We start from the raw sequence: 22,883 nt of genomic DNA on the forward strand, positions 1-22,883 counted from the left end.
GTTTACGTCGATCATCTGGGAGGAACGAAAGAGTTCCTTAGCGATGACAGAGGTATCCAAGATAATTCAGTGGGCGGAAGCCCACTCTTCCTACCTGTCGGCGATTCACATCCCAGGGCTGACATCTGGGAGGGGGACCTTTTGAGCAGGCAGACCTTTCTTCCGGGGGAGCAGGAACTCCATTCGGAAGTGTTCTCCAGCCTGATTCTCATGTGGGGTCAGCCGGAATTAGATCTCTTGGCATCTCTACGGATTGCCAAGCTCCCGAGATACGGGTTGAGGTCCAGGGATCCCCAGGCGGAAATGATAGATGCTCTGACGGTCCCTTGGACATTCAGTCTAGCATACCTATTTCCTCTGTGTGCGCTCCTTCCTCGGGTAATTGCTCGAATCAAACAGGAGAGGGCTTCGGTGATCTTCATAGCTCTGGCTTGGCCTCGCAGGATTTGGTATGCGGATCTGGTGGAAATGGCATCTCTGCCAGCGTGGAGACTCCTGTTGAGGAAGGACCTCTGATTCAGAGGCCCTTCCTTCATCCAAATCTAGTTTCTTTGAAGCCGACTGCTTGGAGATTGAACGCTTAATTTTATCCAGGCGGGATTTTCTGATTCGGTCATAGAGACCATGATTCAGGCTTGTAAGCCTGTGACTAGAAGGATTTACCATAAGATTTGGCATAAATATCTTTCTTGGTGTAAATCCAAGGGCTACTCATGGAGTAAGGTTAGGATTCCTAGAATTCTGTCTTTTCCCAAAGAGGGTTCGGAGAAGGGTTTATCGAAGAGTTCCTTAAAGGGTCAAATCTCTGCTTTATCTATTTTGTTACACAAACGTCTGGCGAATGTCCCAGATGTTGAATCGTTTTGTCAGGCCTTGGTCAGGATCAGGCCTGTGTTCAAACCAGTTACTCCTCCATGGAGTCTTAATTTAGTTCTCAAAGTTCGTCAAGGGGCTCCGTTTGAGCCTATGCATTCCTTAGATATTTAGTTATGATGGAAAGTTCTATTTCTTGTTGCTATTTCTTCAGCTAGTAGAGTGTCAGAGCTCTCGGCATTGCAGTGCGATTCTCCTTACCTTATTTTCCATTCAGATAAGGTAGTTTTACGTACTAAACTAGGATTTCGCCCTAAGGTTGTTTCTAAAAGGAACATTAATCAGGAGATTGTTGTTCCTTCTTTGTGTCCTAATCTTTCTTCTCAGAAAGAACGTCTTCTGCACAATTTAGACGTGGTCCGTGCTTAAAGTTTTACTTACAGGCGACTAAGGATTTTCGTCAGTCTTCTTCTTGGTTTGCGATTTTCTCAGGAAAACGTAAGGGACAGAAAGCTACGGCTACTTCTCTTTCTTTTTGGCTGAATAGTATCATACGTTTTGCATATGAGACTGCTGGACAGCAGCCTCCTGAGATGGTTACGGCTCATTCCACAAGGGCTGTTGCTTCCTCATGGGCTTTCAAAAATGAAGCTTCTGTGGAACAGGTTTGCAAGGCTGCAACTTGGTCCTTTCTTCACACTTTTTCAAAGTTCTACAAAGTTGACACTTTTGCCTCGGCTGAGGCCGCTTTTGGGAGTAAGGTTCTTCAAGCAGTGGTGCCTTCCATTTAGGTTCCCTGTCTTGTCCCTCCCATAACATCTGTGTACTCTAGCTTGGGTATTGAATCCCATTAGTAATTAAAATGATCCGTGGACTCATTGTGTCAAAAAAAGAAAAGGAAATTTATGCTTACATGATAAATGTATTTCTTTTTTGACACGATGAGTCCACGGCCCGCCCTGTTCTTGTAAGACCGGTTGTGGGTTATGTAAACTTCAGACACCTCTGCACCTTGGCTTTTCCTTTCTCTTCCTAACTTCGGTCAAATGACTGGAGTGGGAGGGAAGGGAGGAGCTATTTAATAGCTCTGCTGTGGTGGGTGCTCTTTGCCTCCTCCTGCTGACCAGGAGGTGAATATCCCATTAGTAATTAAGATGATCCGTGGACTCATCGTGTCAAAAAGAGAAATAAATTTATCAGGTAAGCATAAATTTCCTTTTTTTTTTATCTGACATCACAATATCAACATATTTTCTATCATTTTGTAACTTACATTGTGTTCCAAAGAAGTACCATACATTCGCAATCCAATTTTGAAAAATGAAATATTTCCAAACCCACCGCCGGCTATGATTTCCGATCCTCCAATTAACACAGATAACCCAGGTTATGATAATGGCAGAGTTTTCCGCTATGCGCAATCATACTCTTAACCCAGGTTATGATAATGGCCGAATATTGCAGCTATGCGCATGCACAAACTGCTCAATCGTCATACTCTACATCAGTCACATCAATACAGCAGACCGGCTGTATCAATGTTAGACAGAGCTGATGACTACACTGCATAGAGCAGGTAAGAGCGCTGCGCGAATCTCCCTGAAAATATCTAGAAGAAATTCAATCATTATTGAAATTAACATAACAAAGGAGGGGGTATGCGCATGCGTAAATGTATGGATCGCATTACGCATGCGTATGGTGACGCTAAAGTAAATTTATTATATGCTAGAAATAGTCATCGGATTGGAAATGGATTTCTATAATGCACTACCCATTTTAAAAGGGTTGTCTTGAACGATGTCATAGCCGAAAATGATGAATTAATATTATAATGCTTAGAAACATCGTTTGAGTTTAAAAATAGGTACTTTATAATATATGCATCTTTGTTTATTGAAATGTGTTCCCGGTGTTTACTAAAAAACAAAAAGTTTTGGAATCATTTAAAAGCAGCAGAATTGAATTAGTGTTAAATGGAAATTTCACTTAAATTATAAAATGGTTAAGAATAATAAAAATATGTAGTGTGCATTCATTAGTTTGCATGTTATTACTACAGTAATATAATGCACGTATAAGAATTTAATTTAATGTCCATTAAGACCCTTGATTGGTGGAGTGGCTAGCATGACCAAGACATTTAGCACATTTGTTTGTGTATCAAAAAGGTAGTACCATTAACTATTGGTCAGTGTTCTATTTAAATAAGAATTGACAGTCTTACCCCCTTCGTCCATTTATTACTAATCTCCTCCATAAAAGAGATTTTGGTTTCTTTGGGTCGCAAGGGAGGAGTAACAGATCTTCCTGGGGATGCAGAAGGAGAAGCCAAAGGAGTTGCACGGACACTGGGCCTCAGAATAGACTGAGGGGTGAAACCAGTAAAGCCAGAAGATGATGTGCTTGCTGCCAAAGCCTTGGCTTTCTATGAAGAAAAAACAACTACTGAAAAAAAGAAGATCCAGAATGGCCAACATCATGAAGTTACTTATATAATAAAGCTGACCTACCATTAAAACGTTATATGCAACATATCTATAGATTCAAACCTGGCGCCAGTACATGCAAATTTAGTTTTCACCTATTTTAAGATGACATACATCTAGGCTATTGGTGGGGTTTCAATACTATTTTACTGCACACATCTTTCGTATTTGGATAGCGTGACCACAAACTACTTAAATGGTTTGAAGATATTGACAGCACACCCGTGGCTGTGATGCTACAACTTCACAGATTACATTACTTTACCTAGCTGTTTCAAGTGTTGGAGAGAAACAGCACAACTTAAAGGGATACTAAACACAAATTTTTTCTTTCATGATTCAGATAGAGCATGCAATTTTAAGCAACTTTCTAATTTACGTTTATTATCCATTTTTTCTTCGTTTTCTTTCTATCTTTATTTGAAAAAGCAGGAATGCAAGGTTAAGAGCCGGCCCATTTTTGGTTCAGAAACTGGGTAGAGCTTGCTGATTGGTTTGCTACATTTAGCCTCCAATCAGCAAGCACGGAGAGTCCACAATTCCATTCAATTACTGTTGACCACCTGGAGGAGGCAAAGACACCCCAGCAAAGCTTTAAGTATCCTCCCCACTTCCCATAATCCCCAGTCATTCAGCCGAGAGAAAAGGAAAGAGAAAGAGTAACACTAGGGGTATAGAGGTGCCTGAAGATTACACTAAATTAAAGGTCGCCTTAAAATAATAAAAGGGCGGGTCGTGTACTCTCCATGCCAGGAAAGAAAATAATCAGATAAGCAGACATTTTGTTTTCTTTGCAATGTCATGGAGAGTCCACAAATTCCATTCAATTACTATTGGGAAAAGAATACCCAAGCCAGAGAGGACACAGAATGGATAGGGAGGGAGAATTACAGGCAGGCAGACCTAAACTGAAGGCACCCCCACTTGAAGCACCTTTCTCCCAAAAGAACCTCCGTTGAGGCAAAAAGATCAATGTTTTAAAAAAGATAAAAAGCAAGCAAGGAAGACAAAGAAGTGTTACCGATCTGTGCCCTGGAAGCTTCATCCTGAAAGACACAGGACTACGAAACCTCTCCGGAAGAAGGCTGCTGTCCAGTTGTCCATAAGCAAATGAAAGACAGCCCTCAGTCAAAAAGAAAGTATTCACAGAACGTCTCAACTCCTTTAGTAGATTGGAAAAGAACTCTAGAATACAAACCTCATTCAGGGTGAGAAACAAACGTTCCTTCTGAAAAGAAGGATTAGGACAGAAGAATGGGACAACAATCCCCTGACTAATAGTACGGTCAGAACCCCCTTGGGAAGGAGGTCTAATTAGGACGGAGAATGACCCCCCTCTGTACTGACAACAAGATAAAGAGGGTCACACGGAAAAGGCTGACAAATCTAAAAGTCAACGAGTAATAGAAAAGGCTAACCAAAACTCAACAAAATCTTAGGTTCAAATACAAAGAACCAAATTAAGGATCCAGGAAAGAGCATTGAAACACAGGCCTGATACTTAACCAGCACCTGAACAAAACAAAATTTATGCTTACCTGATAAATTTATTTCTCTTGTGGTGTATCCAGTCCACGGGTTCATCCATTACTTGTGGGATATTCTCCTTCCCAACAGGAAGTTGCAAGAGGACACCCACAGCAGAGCTGTCTATATAGCTCCTCCCCTAACTGCCACTCCCAGTCATTCGACCGAAGACAAGCAAGAAAAAAGGAGAAACTATAGGGTGCAGTGGTGACTGTAGTTTAAAAATAAAAAACACCTGCCTTAAAATGACAGGGCGGGCCGTGGACTGGATACACCACAAGAGAAATAAATTTATCAGGTAAGCATAAATTTTGTTTTCGCTTGTAAAGGTGTATCCAGTCCACGGGTTCATCCATTACTTGTGGGATACCAATACCAAAGCTTTAGGACACGGATGAAGGGAGGGACAAGGCAGGAACTTAAACGGAAGGCACCACTGCCTGTAAGACCTTTCTCCCAAAAATAGCCTCCGAAGAAGCAAAAGTATCGAATTTGTAGAATTTAGAAAAAGTGTGAAGCGAAGACCAAGTTGCCGCCTTACAAATCTGTTCAACAGAGGCCTCATTTTTAAAAGCCCATGTGGAAGCCACCGCTCTAGTGGAATGCGTTGTAATTCTTTCAGGAGGCTGCTAGCCAGCAGTCTCATAAACTAAGCGGATTATGCTTCTCAGCCAAAAAGAAAGAGAAGTTGCTGAAGCCTTTTGGACCCTCCTCTGTCCAGAGTAGACAACAAACAAAGCAGATGTTTGACGAAAATCCTTCGTAGCTTGTAAATAAAACTTTAAAGCACGAACCACATCAAGATTGTGTAAAAGACGTTCCTTCTTGTAGGAAGGATTAGGACATAATGGTGGAACAACAATCTCCTGATTGATGTTCTTATTAGATACCACCTTAGGAAGAAACCCAGGTTTGGTACGCAAAACTACCTTATCTACATGGAAAATCAGATAAGGGGAATCACACTGTAAAGCAGATAACTCCGAAACTCTTCGAGCCGAAGAGATAGCTACTAGAAACAGAACTTTCCAAGATAAAAGTTTAATATCTATGGAATGCAAAGGTTCAAACGGAACCCCTTGAAGAACTTTAAGAACCAGGTTTAAACACAGGCTTAATTCTAACTAAAGCCTGACAAAACGCCTGAACGTCTGGAACCTCAGCCAGACGTTTGTGCAAAAGAATAGACAGAGCAGAAATCTGTCCCTTTAAGGAACTAGCAGACAATCCTTTCTCCAATCCCTCTTGGAGAAAGGATAAGATTCTAGGAATCCTGACTTTACTCCATGAGTAACCCTTGGATTCACACCAATGAAGATATTTACACCATATCTTATGATCAATTTTCCTGGTGACAGGCTTTCGAGCCTGAATTAAGGTATCAATGACCGACTCGGAAAAACCACGCTTTGATAGAATCAAGCGTTCAATCTCCAAGCAGTCAGACGCAGAGAAATTAGATTTGGATGTTTGAAAGGACCTTGAAGTAGAAGGTACTGCCTCAGCGGCAGAGTCCATGGTGGAAAGGATGACATGTCCACCAGATCTGCATACCAAGTCCTGCGTGGCCACGCAGGAGCTATCAAAATCACTGAAGCTCTCTCCTGCTTGATCTTGGCAATCAGACGAGGGAGCAGAGGAAACAGTGGAAACACATAAGCCAGGTTGAAGGACGAGGGCGCTGCTAGAGCATCTATCAGCGCTGCCTTGGGATCCCTGGACCCGTAACGAGGAAGCTTGGCGTTCTGACGAGACGCCATGAGATCCAGTTCTGGTTTGCCCCATAGTTGAATCAACTGGGCAAATACCTCCGGATGGAGCTCCCACTCCCCCGGATGAAAAGTCTGCCGACTTCGGAAATCCGCCTCCCAGTTCTCTACTCCTGGGATATGGATAGCTGAGAGATGGCAAGAGTGAACCTCTGCCCATAGAATTATCTTTGAAACCTCCATCATCGCCAGGGGGCTCCTTGTACCCCCCTGATGGTTGATATAGGCTACAGTCGTGATGTTGTCCGACTGAAATCTGATGAACCTGACCGCAGCTAGCTGAGGCCAAGCCTGAAGAGCATTGAATATCGCTCTTAGTTCCAGAATGTTTATCGGAAGGAGGGCTTCCTCCTGAGACAACGAGCCCTGAGCCTTCAGGGAGTTCCAGACTGCGCCCCAGCCCAGAAGGCTGGCATCTGTCGTCACTATAGTCCATTCTGGCCTGCGGAAGCTCATTCCCCTGGACAGATGGACCCGAGATAGCCACCAGAGAAGAAAATCCCTGGAATCCTGATCCAGATTTAGCAGTGGGGACAAATCTGTGTAATCCCCATTCCACTGACTGAGCATGCAAAATTGCAGCGGTCTGAGATGTAGGCGGGCAAACGGAACTATGTCCATTGCCGCTACCATTAAGCCGATTACTTCCATACACTGAGCCACTGACGGCTGAGAAGTGGAATAAAGAGCACGGCAGGAAGTTAGAAGTTTTGACAACCTGACTTCTGTCAGAAAAATCTTCATTTCTACTGAATCTATCAGAGTTCCTAGGAAGGAAACTCTTGTGAGAGGGGAGAGAACTCTTTTCTTCGTTCACCTTTCACCCGTGAGACCTCAGGAATGCCAGAACAATGTCTGTATGGGACTTGGCGATTTGAAAAGTCGACGCCTGTATCAGAATGTCGTCTAGGTAAGGAGCCACCGCTATGCCTCGTGGCCTTAGAACCGCCAGTAGGGACCCTAGAACCTTTGTAAAGATTCTTGGTGCCATGGCTAACCCGAAGGGAAGAGCCACAAACTGGTAATGCCTGTCTAGGAAGGCAAACCTGAGAAACCGATGATGATCTCTGTATCGGAATGTGGAGATAAGCATCCTTTAGATCCACGGTAGTCATATTGACCCTCCTGGATCATAGGTAGGATGGTTCGAATAGTCTCCATCTTGAAGGATGGGACCCTGAGAAATTTGTTTAAGATCTTGAGATCCAAGATTGGTCTTAAAGTTCCCTCTTTTTTGGGAACTACGAACAGATTTGAACAGAATCCCTGCCCCTGTTCCTCCCTTGGAACTGGGTGGATCACTCCCATGACCAGGTGGTCTTAAACACAGCGTAAGAATGCCTCTCTTTATCTGGTTTGCAGATAATTGTGAGAGATGAAATCTCCCCTTTGGAGATGAGGCTTTGAAATCCAGAAGATATCCCTGGGAAACAATCTCCAGAGCCCAGGGATCCTGGACGTCTCTTGCCCAAGCCTGGGCGAAGAGAGAAAGTCTGCCCACAACTAGATCCGGTCCCGGATCGGGGGCTACTCCTTCATGCTGTCTTAGAGGCAGCAGCAGGTTTTTTGGCCTGATTTCCCTTGTTCCAAGCCTGATTAGGTTTCCAGACTGGCTTGGACTGGGCAAAATTTCCTTCTTGTTTTGCAGCAGAGGAAGTTGAAGCTGCGCCACTCTTGAAGTTTCGAAAGGAACGAAAATTGGTCTGTTTGGTCCTTGATTTGTTGGATCTATCCTGGGGAAGGGCGTGGCCTTTTCCTCCAGTAATATCAGAAATGATCTCCTTCAATCCAGGCCCAAATAGGGTCTGCCCTTTGAAGGGGATGTTAAGAAGCTTAGACTTTGAAGTAACGTCAGCTGACCAGGATTTAATCCATAGCGCCCTACGCGCCTGAATGGCAAAACCTGAATTCTTAGCAGTTAGCTTTGTTAAATGAAAAACGGCGTCAGAAATAAATGAATTGGCTAACTTAAGAGTTTTAAGCCTGTCTAGGATATCATCCAACGGGGTCTCCACCTGTACAGCCTCTTCAAGAGACTCGAACCAGAAAGCCGCTGCAGCAGTGACTGGGGCAATGCATGCAAGAGGCTGGAGAATAAAACCTTTTTGTATAAAGATTTTCTTAAGGAAACCCTCTAGTTTTTTATCCATTGGATCTAGGAAAGCACAACTGTCCTCGACGGGGATAGTTGTACGCTTAGCTAGGGTAGAGACTGCTCCCTCCACCCTAGGGACCGTCTGCCACGAGTCCCGTGTAGCGGCATCTATGGGAAACATCTTTTTAAAGGCAGGAGGGGGAGAGAACGGTATACCTGGTCTATCCCATTCCTTCGTAATCATTTCTGAAAATCTCTTAGGGATTTGAAAAACATCAGTGTAAACAGGCACAGCAAAGAATTTGTCCATTTTACACAACTTCTCTGGGACTACGATGGTGTCACAGTCATCCAGAGTCGCTAAAACCTCCCTGAGCAACACGCGGAGGTGTTCAAGTTTAAATTTAAATGCTGTCATTTCAGAGTCAGACTGAAGAAACGCCTTCCCTGAATCAGAAATGTCACCCACAGATAGAAGCTCTCCTGCTTCGGCTTCTGTACATTGTGAGGGTATATCAGACATAGCTACTAAAGCGTCAGAAAGCTCTGCATTTATTCTAGCCCCAGAGCTGTCTCGCTTTCCTTGTAACCCTGGCAGTTTGGACTATACCTCTGTGAGGGTATGATTCATAACTGCCGCCATGTCTTGTAAGGTAAACGCATTGGACGTGCCAGATGTACTTGGCGTCACTTGCGCGGGAGATATAGGTTCTGACATATTGGGAGAGCTAGGTGGTTTAACCTCCCTTTTGTCAGTCTGAGAAACCTCTGGTGATAAATCTTTAAAAGCCATAATATGGTCTTTATAACTTATAGAAAGGTCAATGCATTTGGTACACATTCTAATAGGGGGTTCCACAATGGCTTCTAAACATAATGAACAAGGAGTTTCTTCTATGTCAGACATGTTTAACAGACTATTAATGAGACCAGCAAGCTTGGAAAACACTTTAATAAATGTGAAAAGCAATTAAACAAAAACAGTACTGTACCTTTAAGAGAAAAAAACTACCATATAAACTGCAAATCAGTGTTAAAAAGCAGTAAACTCTACGAAATGTTTACAGTGTGTACAAGAGACTAAAGCAGCATTGCACCCACTTGCAAATGGATGATTAACCCCTTAGGCCCAAAAACGGATTAGAAAAACGGTAAAACCGTTAAAAAACAGCCAAACACACTGCCACAGCTCTACTGTGGCTCCTACCTGCCCTTAAACACGATTTTTGCAGGAAAGAACCCCTCTATAGTGGTCCTAGATGCCAGAGGACTCCTTTAGGGAAGCTGGATGTCTCAGTCTGTATAATAACTGCGCATAAAGTGTGCAAAAATAGGCCCCTCCCACCATGCAGTCAGAGGGCCATAAAAAACTACTCCTAGGAGTAAAATAACAGCTGTGTGGAAAACTAGGTACTATGAGATAACATAAAAATTACCCTTATCTTGTAAGCATGATCCCAGTCGCTGTTAAATCACTGTATCAGGCTTACCTCAAATATATCAGGCACTGTCAGCATTTTCTAGACTTTATCATCTCTCTAGAAAAAAATATACTGAACATACCTCAAATCAGGTGATTTGCCAACCGTCCCCCCAACTGAAGTTTTCTTTCCATACTCTTCAGTTATGTGTGAGAACAGTAATGGACCTTAGTTACAAACCGCTAAGATCATCAACCTCCAGGCAGATTCTTCTTCCAATTTCTGCCTGAGAGTGAAACAGTACAACGTTGGTACCGTTTAAAAATAAACTTTTGATTGAAGGTAAAACTACACTAAGTCACCACATATCTCTTGATACTTCCTTTCTTGTAGAGAGCTTGCAAGAGAATGACTGGGGGTGGCAGTTAGGGGAGGAGCTATATAGACAGCTCTGCTGTGGGTGTCCTCTTGCAACTTCCTGTTGGGAAGGAGAATATCCCACAAGTAATGGATGAACCCGTGGACTGGATACACCTTTACAAGAGAAAGACCAGACTTTAAACCATCTCTGCTTAGGAATGCTAGCCGGCACCACAAGCACACCCCAGATAAGAAAAAAAAGAAGCTTCACCTGGGTCCAAACCCACAACCTTCTGCTTCAGGATCAGTGGAACTAACCATTACGAGCATCTGCCAAACTGAAAGGGAAGAGATCTGTCCTTATAAAGAACTATCAGACAAACCCCTCTCCAAATCCTCTAGGTTAAGGGTCCTTGCGCCAAGGAAAACCTAGAGACTCAATTAGAGAGACATGAGCGCCAGACCTAGTGATACTTCTGGCATGTCCCTGGTTTATTCGCCTGGGTAGAGAGACAAAGTCCCTTAGAGAGGACTAATCATCAATCTCCACACAGCCTTTCACCCTCTGCCGGCAGACCTGTGGCGGGAACCTTAACCCCACCGCCGCCAGTCTCAAGCCCCAACCCATAATACATATTTGTACGGCATAGGTCTGACCTGTGGCACAGATTTAATACATCAAATAGGGCTTGTGTGTCTATGTCTGCAAATCACATTATTCCACGTAAAGCAGAATAATTGACGAATCCAACCCAGAAGTGCAACCGCTTCGCAAAAAAATAGCAGTATTGATTTACCTGTAGCCACCCATTAAACCTGTGGCCCATCAGTACATGTCTAGCTAAAAAGCACGCAGGGCTCGTGTAGCTAAAAATTAACCCTTGACGTCCGTTATAACTCCATAATTTCCAGAGTGATGCAAGAAAACACTTCCGTGTCGCAGCGCCGCAACACACAGAATCCCCTAGAGTGCAGCAGAATGTCAGCCTGCAACAGGACTTATCCCTGTTAGAATAGGGAAAATCTAACAAACATGCAGATTCCTTGAGTGTGTGTAATATAGGGAAAGGGGAGTACATTAGAGCAGACTTTCCAGACTCTTCGCTCCTGAAGGGAAAATGTTCCTGCCCCCCAAAGCAGGGCAGTTAAACCTCTGGCCCCTTCAAGTTACCAATGATGGCTTAATAGTAAAGTCGGAGTCGCACTGTCATTTATTTCGTAACAGCTGCTTACTGTGCACTCTAAATGTACCGGCTCCTAATGGTTAGGACAGAGGAACCGGAATTGCTAGCTTAAAAACCCTGAAGGGAAAGCTTAAACTAGGATGCCACATTGTATGACATTCCTAAATACTATGTGGGAGTACTAAGTTAGGAAATTCCTCCACCATATGTGGAAAGGCGGGAGCTGTCTATGACCCCATAACCCACATAAAGTGATGACGTCAGAACTAAAATTAAGAGAAATCCACATAAAAAAATTTCTTACTATATAAACCCTAACAGGGTAATGGTATCAAATAAAATTAACCCTTAAAGGGTCTCTGTAGTAAAGCCGCATATAAATCCCAAATTGAGAGGATTATGAATCTGCAGACCTTAATTAAAGGGACAGTCAATTAAAAAACAACTCCTGTTGCAAATAGGGTATGTCATTTTAAACAACTTTCCAATTTACTTTTATCACCAATTGTGCTATCTTCGCATGGTATTCTTAGTTGAAAGCTAAACTTAGGAAGGCTCATATGATAATTTCTAAGACCTTGAAGGCCGCCTCTTATCACATGCTTTTTTTATTTGCTTTTCACAACAGGGGAGAGCTAGTTCATGTGAGTCATATAGATAACATTGTGATCACGCCCGTGGTTTGTGGCAGACACTGCACTAATTGGCTAAAATGCAAGTCATTTGATAATAAATAAAATGTCATGTATTTAGGGGGCTGTCAGAAGATGCTTAGATACAAGTTAATCACAGAGGTAAAAAGTATATTAATATAACAGTGTTGGTTATGCAAAACTGGGGAATGGGTAATAAAGGGATTATCTTTTTAAACAACACATTCTGGTGTTGACTGTCCCTTTAAATATTGGAATACTGGTGTGCAGTGGTCTCTAATCCACTTAGTCAAAAAGAGACAGATTATCCGCCACTGAGAGGGAGCACAATAGCACAATATGCTTCACTAAAAGCCATAGATAAATAAGAGTCCACAATGTCACCTTCCCTAATTGCCCACCCCACAGGAGGATACCCAGCAATAATTATGAACAAGTCCCCTACCCTCAGACATGCAACAATTAGACAAGCCATGGAGACAAGGGATACAGAGACTCACGGTTAGAAGCCTTCATTCTTCTCATTAGTTCCAGGTCTGTCAACTTCATCCTGACAGGGACCTGAAGCAAGGGAAAAGCAGAGTAACTAACCCTGGTTTGCTGGGTGGGGTGTTAGCATAGATTGCTGGAGAGAGAACAGAGACTACCCTTCGACCTCCAGCAGCTAACAGCTACCAATACTCTTACTCAAGAGGATTACATGGACACAGCATTACCCCGTCCTGTCTTAAAGGGAAACAACCCATAAAAGGACTTCTTCAAAGCACTATCTTCGCACTGGGAGAATGACTGGGGATTATGGGAAGTGGGAGGATACTTAAAGCTTTGCTGGGTGTCTTTGCCGCCTCCTGGGGGCCAGATGCTGAATTTCCAACAGTAATTGAATGGAATTGTGGACTCTCCATACCACTGGAAAGAAAAAAAAGATTGCATGAGAACGAAGAAAAATTGATAATAGGAGTAAATTAGAAGGTTTCTTAAAATTACATACTATATCTGAACCATGAAACAAGGTTGTTGAATTACAATATGTATGTGCTAAACACACCAATATAGATACAATAATGGGGGCAATCATCTTGTAAATATGCAAAAATGTTTTAATCATATATATAAAAAAACGTATAAAAGCTTCCAATGCACAGAAAAAAAAACCTATATAGTTAGGATTACGTACCCGAACAACAAGAGGGGTCTCCAATAGGTTAAATTCTGCTGCCTTGGCAGTGCCTCTCAACTGTACAAGCTTCCTCAGGCTTGACTGCACTGGACTAGATGTCACAATCAATGGAGATGGTTTACGAGGTGTCTGGAGATTGGGCTCTGAGCTGGAGGGTGTGACGGGGGAAGGCTCAACCAAAACAGGATGAACTACAGAATCCAATAACCTTCAAAATAACCACAGATTTGAAATATTTATGCAACATATTCAGTGTTTAAGAAATTGATCTACATTGATTGAAAAAAAAAATATATGTTTTATTACAACTGCTCACGTATTATTTTAAAGGTAAGAAGGATGAAAAGGGTAATCAAAACTAACCTGGATATCCTCTTTGAATTGCTTATGGGTGTTCCAAAAAATGCATCAGGAACATCTATATCTTGACGAGGGATGTTTATTGGAGATGCCTCCTCAATATCTAAGCTAAACAAAAGAAAGCACTGTTAAGTTAACTGTCACTTTGAGATTCAGTTAATTGTCCCCAGTTCAAAACACTATGTTAGAAACGAGCAACATCAATAAAATAGCTGAAAAGACTTCCTTATCAAAACATCAAGACAATTAAATTATCTGTACTACTCAAATGCAGGTTTCACCTGCCAGACACTAACAATGTAAATAGTGAACCAAAAATGGTTCTTTCAAATTGTCCCCTCCTATCTAGGATGTTCCTAAGACCCATCATAATAAAGAAAGAAGAAAAAAGTCTGGTTTTCAAAAGGTTTGCCAACAATGCTCTAGCAAAACCACCATTTAAGAACCAGTAAACACAGTAGATGTGCATAATTAACAACTGCATGATAACAAGACAATGCCATAGCACTTAGTCTGAACTTCACATGAGTAGTAGATTTTTTTTCTAACACATTTCAAAGGTATGTATATACTCCCCCTGTACCATGTGACAGCCATCAGCCAATCACAAATGCATATACGTATATGCTGTGAAGTTTTGCACATGCTCAGTAGGACCTGGTGACTCAAAAAGTGTAAATATAAAAGATTGTGCATATTTTTTTTTAATGAAAGTAAATTGGAAAGTTGTTTAAAATGACATGATGTATTTGAATCATGAAAGTTTAATTTGACCTGAGTGTCCCTTTAAATGAAGATAATGTAGACACCATGAAGTTAAGGCAGTAAAAAAACAGAATTTATGCTTACCTGATAAATTACTTTCTCCAACGGTGTGTCCGGTCCACGGCGTCATCCTTGTGGGATATTCTCTTCCCCAACAGGAAATGGCAAAGAGTCCCAGCAAAGCTGGTCACATGATCCCTCCTAGGCTCCGCCCACCCCAGTCATTCGACCGACGGACAGGAGGAAATATATATAGGAGAAATCATATGATACCGTGGTGACTGTAGTTAGAGAAAATAATTCATCAGACCTGATTAAAAAAACCAGGGCGGGCCGTGGACCGGACACACCGTTGGAGAAAGTAATTTATCAGGTAAGCATAAATTCTGTTTTCTCCAACATTGGTGTGTCCGGTCCACGGCGTCATCCTTACTTGTGGGAACCAATACCAAAGCTTTAGGACACGGATGAAGGGAGGGAGCAAATCAGGTCACCTAAACGGAAGGCACCACAGCTTGCAAAACCTTTCTCCCAAAAATAGCCTCCGAAGAAGCAAAAGTATCAAATTTGTAAAATTTGGCAAAAGTGTGCAGTGAAGACCAAGTCACTGCCTTACATATCTGATCAACAGAAGCCTCGTTCTTGAAGGCCCATGTGGAAGCCACAGCCCTAGTGGAGTGAGCTGTGATTCGCCTGCTTACCCTTGTTCCTGCCTTGCATTGGTTTCCAGGCTGGTTTGGGTTGTGAAGTATTACCCTCTTGCTTAGAGGATGTAGAATTAGAGGCTGGTCCGTTTCTGCGAAAGGGACGAAAATTAGGCTTATTTTTAGCCTTAAAAGACCTATCCTGTGGGAGGGCGTGGCCCTTTCCCCCAGTGATGTCTGAAATAATCTCTTTCAAATCAGGTCCAAATAATGTTTTACCCTTGAAAGGAATGTTAAGCAATTTTGTCTTGGAAGACACATCCGCTGACCAAGACTTTAGCCAAAGCGCTCTGCGCGCCACAATAGCAAACCCTGAATTTTTCGCCGCTAATCTAGCTAATTGCAAAGCGGCATCTAAAATAAAAGAGTTAGCCAATTTAAGTGCTTGAACTCTGTCCATAACCTCCTCATACGAAGATTCTTTATTGAGCGACTTTTCTAGTTCCTCGAACCAGAAACACGCTGCCGTAGTGACAGGAACAATGCATGAAATTGGTTGTAGAAGGTAACCTTGCTGAACAAAAATCTTTTAAAGCAAACCCTCTAATTTTTTATCCATAGGATCTTTGAAAGCACAACTATCTTCGATAGGAATAGTAGTGCGTTTGTTTAGAGTAGAAACCGCCCCCTCGACCTTGGGGACTGTCTGCCATAAGTCCTTTCTGGGGTCGACTATAGGAAATAATTTCTTAAATATAGGGGGGGGGACAAAAGTTATGCCGGGCCCTTCCCACTCTTTATTTACTATGTCCGCCACCTGCTTGGGTATAGGAAAAGCGTCGGGGGGCACCGGAACCTCTAGGAACTTGTCCATCTTACATAACTTCTCTGGAATGACCAAATTGTCACAATCATCCAGAGTAGATAATACCTCCTTAAGCAGTGCGCGGAGATGTTCTAATTTAAATTTAAATGTCACAACATCAGGTTCAGCTTGATGAGAAATCTTTCCTGAATCTGAAATTTCTCCCTCAGACAAAACCTCCCTCATGGCCCCTTCAGATTGGTGTGAGGGTATGACAGAACAATTATCATCAGCGTCCTCTTGCTCTTCAGTGTTTAAAACAGAGCAATCGCGCTCTCTCTGATAAGTAGGCATTTTGGATAAAAGATTTGCTATAGAGTTATCCATTACAGCCGTTAATTGTTGCATGGTAATAAGTATTTGCGCACTAGATGTACTAGGGGCCTCCTGTGTGGGCATAACTGGTGTAGACACAGTAGGGGATGATGTAGTATCATGTTTACTCCCCTCATTTGAGGAATCATCTTGGGCAATATCATTATCTGTGGCATTACTGTCCTTACTTTGTTTGGACACTAAGGCACAATTATCACATAAATTTAAATGGGGAGACACATTGGCTTTCATACATATAGAACATAGCTTATTTGATGGTACAGACATGTTAAACAGGCTTAAACTTGTCAACAAAGCACAAAAAAAGTTTTAAAATAAAACCGTTACTGTCACTTTAAATTTCAAACTGAAAACACTTTATTACTGAATATGTGAAAAAGTATGAAGGAATTGTTCAAAACCACACCACAGTGTCTTAAAGCATTAAAAGTATTGCACACCAAATTTCAGAGCTTTAACCCTTAAAATAACGGAACCGGAGCCGTTTTTACATTTAACCCCTATACAGTCCCAGCTATATGCTTTGCTGAGACCCAACCAAGCCCAGAGGGGAATACGATACCAAATGATGCCTTCTATAAGCTTTTTCAGTGATTCTTAGCTCCTCACACATGCATCTGCATGCCTTGCTCTCCAAAAAAAACTGCGCATTAGTGGCGCGAAAATGAGGCTCTGTCTATAACTAGAAAAGGCCCCCATCTGAAAAAGGTGTCCAACACAGTGCCTGCCGTTTTTCTAAACAATCCCCAAGATTATAATAACCATTATTAGTTAGAATCTGCATAATATGCCTAGTAAAGCAATCGTTTTAGCCCAGAAAAATGTCTACCAGTTTTTGAAGCCCTTTTTGAAGCCCTTTATTCTTTTATGTTTAACTAAGAAAAATGGCTTACCGGTCCCCATGAGGGGAAATGACAGCCTTCCAGCATTACATGGTCTTGTTAGAAATATGTCTAGTCATACCTTAAGCAGAAAGGTCTGCTAACTGTTTCCCCCAACTGAAGTTACTTCATCTCAACAGTCCTGTGTGGAAACAGCAATCGATTTTAGTTACTGTCTGCTAAAATCATCTTCCTCTTCCAAACAGAAATCTTCATCCTTTTTCTTTTTCAGAGTAAATAGTACATACCAGCACTATTTTAAAATAACAAACACTTGATAGAAGAATAAAAACTACATTTAAACACCAAAAAAACTCTTAACCATCTCCGTGGAGATGTTGCCTGTGCAACGGCAAAGAGAATGACTGGGGTGAGCGGAGCCTAGGAGGGATCCTGTGACCAGCTTTGCTGGGACTCTTTGCCATTTCCTGTTGGGGAAGAGAATATCCCACAAGTAAGGATGACGCCGTGGACCGGACACACCAATGTTGGAGAAAAAAAATACATTTTAAGGAGCCATTCCCTTTTATAAATAGGCTTGCAAACATAAGTCACAAAGTTTGTGTTTACAAGATTAATATACAAGGTAAAGCATCACTGTCAGGAGGTGGATTAATTCCATCAGGCATGAACATGAAGGCTTTAGAGATAAACATAGGAAGTGTAATAGGGAAATGTGAAGAAGAAAAAAAAATCACAAAGAATATAAAAAAAATATCTTTAAATGGACAGTAAATTCAAAATTAAAGTTTCATGAGTCAGATAGAACATGCAATTTTAAACAACTTTCCAGTCTAGTTCTTTTATCAATCTTGCTTTGTTCTCTTGGTACCCTTTGCTGAACAATAAACCTAGGTAGGCTGATAGGAGCATGCACGTGTCTATAGCAGTAGTGTTTGTAACTATGTATAACACTGCTATAAATATTTTTGCAAACACTGCTGCCGATGGCTAAAGACACATGCACTTTGCTAAGCTCACCTACTTTTTAACAAAGGACACCAAGTGAACAAAGCAAATCTGATAATAGACGTACAAAAGAAAGTTGTTTAAGATATCATCCTCTATTCAATCCCTTAAAAGGGACATGAAACACAAAAACATGTTTTTCATGATTCAGATTGACAATACAATTTTAAACAACTTTCTAATTTACTTCTACTATCTATTCTGTTTCATTCTCTTGATATCATTTGTTGAAGAAGCAGCAATGCACTACTGGTTGCTGACTGAACACATGGGTGAGCCAATCACAATTAATATATATATGCAGCCACCAATCAACAGCTAGAGCCTAGGTTCTCTGCTGCCCCTGAGCTTGCCTAGATTAACCTTTCAGCAAAGGATAAAAAGTGAAGGAAGCAAATTAAATAGACGTTAATTGGAAAGTTGTTTAAAATTATATTCTTTATCTAAATCATGAAAGAAATTTTTTGGGTTTCATGTCCCTTTAAGTTTAAATTTCATTCTACTGTCCCTTAAAGGGACATGCCACCCACATTTTTTCTTTTATGATTTAGAAAGAGAATGCAATTTTAAACATCTTTCTAATTTACTTCTATTATCTAATTTGTTTTATTATCGAATTTGTTTTATTCTCTTGATATTCTTTGATGAAAAGCATATCTAGATATGCTCACTAGCTGCTGATTGGTTGCTGCACATAGAAGCCTCGTGTGATTGGCTCACCCATGTGCATTGGTTTTCTTCAACTAAGGATATTTAAAAAATGAAGCAAAATAAATAATGGAAGTAAATTGTAATGTTGTTTAAATTTCTATTCTCTATCTGAATCATGAAAGAAAGATTTTGGGTTTAGTGGCCCTTTAAGTTCTACCTCATCTAGATTGTAAGTTCCCACGGGAACAGGGCCCTCAATTCCCCCTGTATTTGTCTGTAAAATGTTGTGTCTTATCGTATTGTTTCTCCACTGTACTGTTATCCTTGTACCCATGGGCAGCGCTGCGGAATCTGTTGGCGCTTTATAAATAAAGAATAATAATAATAATAATAATGCCTATATTCCAGTGGTTCATTAGAGCTATGGTTTATAGTGGTATTACAACAACCATTTAATCAATCAACAAATATTTAAAATCGTACCTTTTGTAAGGCGAGAATTCCTTTTCATTCGCAACAGACACTTCCCTTATTTTTGACAGAACATTACTTATGAAGTTGGCTTTGGTTATTACATTTCCAGCTGCAGCTTTTTTTGCCATAGTGGACAAAGGTTTGGGTCGCGAGACTTAGGGGGAGAAAGTTAAAATAAATGACGTCATTACACAGAATCTGATGCTGCAGAAACAAACATTTTTTACAAGTAAACATTAACTACCTTCTCTCCAAACCAGAGATGATAAAGAGTAGGGTTTGGCTCTCTCATTTGCCAGAGTCCGCTGCACTCTAGGAAGTATCTTTCCATACTGATCCATAATAGAATTTCTCACAACCGTCCTCTCACGAAGACGACGATCACAATCATTCTGTTCAAAGGCAATATTTTAGGCACTGCTGACTTTTTTTTGTATGAATAAGAATAAGTTACATTTACTTACCATGTGATTAGCTTTCAGTGATTGATTTAGTTGCAATGCTGGGATGTAATTTGCTCGCTGTAAATGATGGACCAATAGCAATTCCTGATTTTGAACACCTCCACTAGTCTGCAAAAATCTATGCAAGTATTCCTAAGAAATAAATTATGATCAGTTAGGATTGCTTCATATAGGCGATTAAAAAATGAATAATCTTGATGTTTTCCTTACTTGTTCCATATTTGTGAATGTAAACTTTAGTAAGTCTTCCATAAGCCCCATTTCTTGGCATGTTTCATACATGTGCTTCAAAAGTTCCTCTACATTCACTCGATTGATATGAAGTCTCTGCAGCTTCCAGGCCTCCACTACATATCTGTAAAAAATTAATTCCATTATTTTACATAAATCATTTAAAAAAACAAAAACAATACAAATATAGTAACTCATTAACCAGTACATTAAATATCTATTTTTTTGGTGTGAATTAAAAATGAGCACCCATGTTCCTGCTTCACACAATAATTCTACCCAGGAATTGCTTTAAGCTACTAACAGCCTATCTATTCTACGGAGATAGTTTAGAAAGCTTTAGTAACTGGGGTCAAAATAATAACAAAAATTACAGGGACTGGATAGAGGCTGCAGAGAATTTAAAGACAATAAAAATGTACCCAATTTCTTCAAAAATAGATAAAAATTTGGAAGAAGAAGGAGCCACAAATGTAAATTCCTTATTTCTTATATTCCATATAGTACTGGGAAAATAATTAGTTTGTAGCGTTTGCCGCACTGAGCACCTCAGGCAGCCTACAGCAGAAAGCCATTTTATCAGTGAGGTGATTTTAGCCAATAGCGTTCTAGCTATCCAGCATAATGCCAGCTGGCCTTCACAGCTATTGGCTAAGAGGTGGAAATGTCACCTCACTGAAAAATAGCGTTCTGCCGTGGGCTGCCAGAGGAGCTCAGAACGGCGAATGCTTCAGACAAATAAAAGAAAATTTCAGCATTAAGTATTTTATACTTAATGACCGAAAGTCCCCTTTATTTGTTCCACTGGTAAATCCTAGCAATTTAAATTATAAAGCATAAACAGTACTTCCTCAGTTATGGGTTGTAAATAGATTTACCTGTTAGCAAGCAGCACAGTTATATGAAGCTTGACCTCTTTGCTGGTGGACAATGGAGGTTTCATCACCTGTATGTACCTCAGAGCTTGTCTGTGATCACCTTGGCACATTAAAGTTTCAATAACTTGGTTATGTTGCCATGCCATCTCCCGACTTGCTGCTGGATGAAGGATACAATCCACTGAATTCTAATGGATATTGAAATAAAATATTGGTTTTAGATTGCTTACTTAAAGGGACAGTCAACACCAGAATGTTTGTTGATTTAAAAGATAGATAATCCTTTAATTACCAATTCCCCAGTTTTGCATAACCAACACAGTTATAAATTATACACATTTTACCTCTGTAATTACCTTGTATCTAAAGCCTCAGCAGACTGCCCCTTATTTCAGTTCTTCTGACAGACTTGCATTTTAGCCAATCAGAGCTGTCTCCATGGTAAATTCACATGCATGAGCTCAATGTTATCTATATGAAACGTGAACCAATGCCCTCTAGTGTTGAAAAATCTATCAAAATGCATTTAGATTAGAGGCAGCCTTCAAGGTCTAAAAAATTAGCATATGAACCTCCTAGGTTTAGCTTTCAACTAAGAATACCAAGAGAACAAAGCAAAATTGGTGATAAAAGTAAATTGGAAAGTTGTTTAACATTACATGCCCTATTTGAAACATGAATGGTTTTTTTGGACTTGACTGTCCCTTTAAGAATAAAAAATGGCTTAATATATAACAAAATACAGGGGATCATGTTTTCATAAACGTTTAAAGGGACACTGAACCCAAATTTCTTCTTTCGTGATTCAGACAGAGCATGCTATTTTAAGCAACTAATTTACTCCTATTATCAATTTTTCTTTGTTCTCTTGAGTTTCTTTATTTGAAGAAGGCGGCATCTAAGCTAAGGAGCCAGCCAATTTTTGGTTCAGAACTATGGACAGCACTTGTTTATTGGTGCTGTCCAATCAGCAAGGACAACCCAGGTTGTGAACCAAAAAACAAATTATGCTTACCTGATAATTTCCTTTTCTTCAGGCGGAAAGAGTCCACAGCTGCATTTATTACTTTTGGGAATTCAGAACCTGGCCACCAGGAGGAGGCAAAGACACCCCAGCCAAAAGCTTAAACACCTCTCCCACTTCCCCCAGTCATTCTGCTGAGGAACAAGGAATAGTAGAAGAAGCATAGGGTGAAAAAAGGTGCCAGAAGAACAAAAATAACAGGCGCCCGTCAGAAAAATTACGGGCGGGGAGCTGTGGACTCTCTCCGTCTGAAGAAAAGGAAATGATCAGGTAAGCATAAATTTATGTTTTTCTTCATAAACAGAAAAAGAGTCCATAGCTGCAGTCATTACTTTTAGGAAAATACCCAAGATATAGAGGACACTGAATGCTAAAACGGGAGGTTACAAAAGGCAGCCCATTCTGAGGGCACCAGGTTTAAAACCTTACACCAGAAACCCCGGCTTCGTCCCAAGCTGAGAAAAAAATTGAAAAAAGGGAAAAGCCCAAGGACACAGATCCACAGATAGACCAGAAGCCTTGCTAGAGACCGCAGGAACTAGACTCAACTGAGCCAACAGCCTCCAAACAACAAACCCCTTACTAAAGAAAGGGATCAAACAGCCGTATTCGCCGAAAAGGAGAACACTACGGTAAAAACATCCATGAAAGATGCTATGAAACCCATAAATAGAGCACGGCAAAACCCATAAATAGAGCCCAAACGAGCCCCAAAGAACATCAGGCGAGAGCACCCCGAGGGCCAAGCCAACCAAGACCCAACCGGACACGTAGAACAAGCGAGATAATGCCGTAGTTTGCTCAAAATCCACGGGTTCAAATCCCAGAGTATGAAAAGAAAAGAATCTTC

At 41.1% G+C, this 22,883-nt stretch overlaps 1 protein-coding gene across 2 annotated transcripts in view; it reads right to left on the reverse strand.

The window, feature by feature from the left end:
• AHCTF1 (AT-hook containing transcription factor 1) overlaps positions 1-22,883 on the reverse strand; it is a 178,983-nt gene that overhangs the window by 105,269 nt on the left and 50,831 nt on the right. For both annotated transcript variants that reach the window (XM_053711010.1, XM_053711009.1), the window contains exons 21-28: positions 21,010-21,197; positions 20,111-20,255; positions 19,901-20,032; positions 19,681-19,828; positions 19,446-19,590; positions 13,855-13,959; positions 13,489-13,699; positions 3,041-3,241 (exon numbers count right to left, since the gene is read on the reverse strand). In XM_053711010.1, the coding sequence (XP_053566985.1) occupies positions 3,041-3,241; positions 13,489-13,699; positions 13,855-13,959; positions 19,446-19,590; positions 19,681-19,828; positions 19,901-20,032; positions 20,111-20,255; positions 21,010-21,197 (1,275 nt within the window). The remainder of the gene's footprint in view (positions 1-3,040; positions 3,242-13,488; positions 13,700-13,854; positions 13,960-19,445; positions 19,591-19,680; positions 19,829-19,900; positions 20,033-20,110; positions 20,256-21,009; positions 21,198-22,883) is intronic.

Source organism: Bombina bombina, chromosome 4 (genome assembly GCF_027579735.1).
Source record: "Bombina bombina isolate aBomBom1 chromosome 4, aBomBom1.pri, whole genome shotgun sequence".
Classification (NCBI taxonomy): domain Eukaryota; kingdom Metazoa; phylum Chordata; class Amphibia; order Anura; family Bombinatoridae; genus Bombina; species Bombina bombina.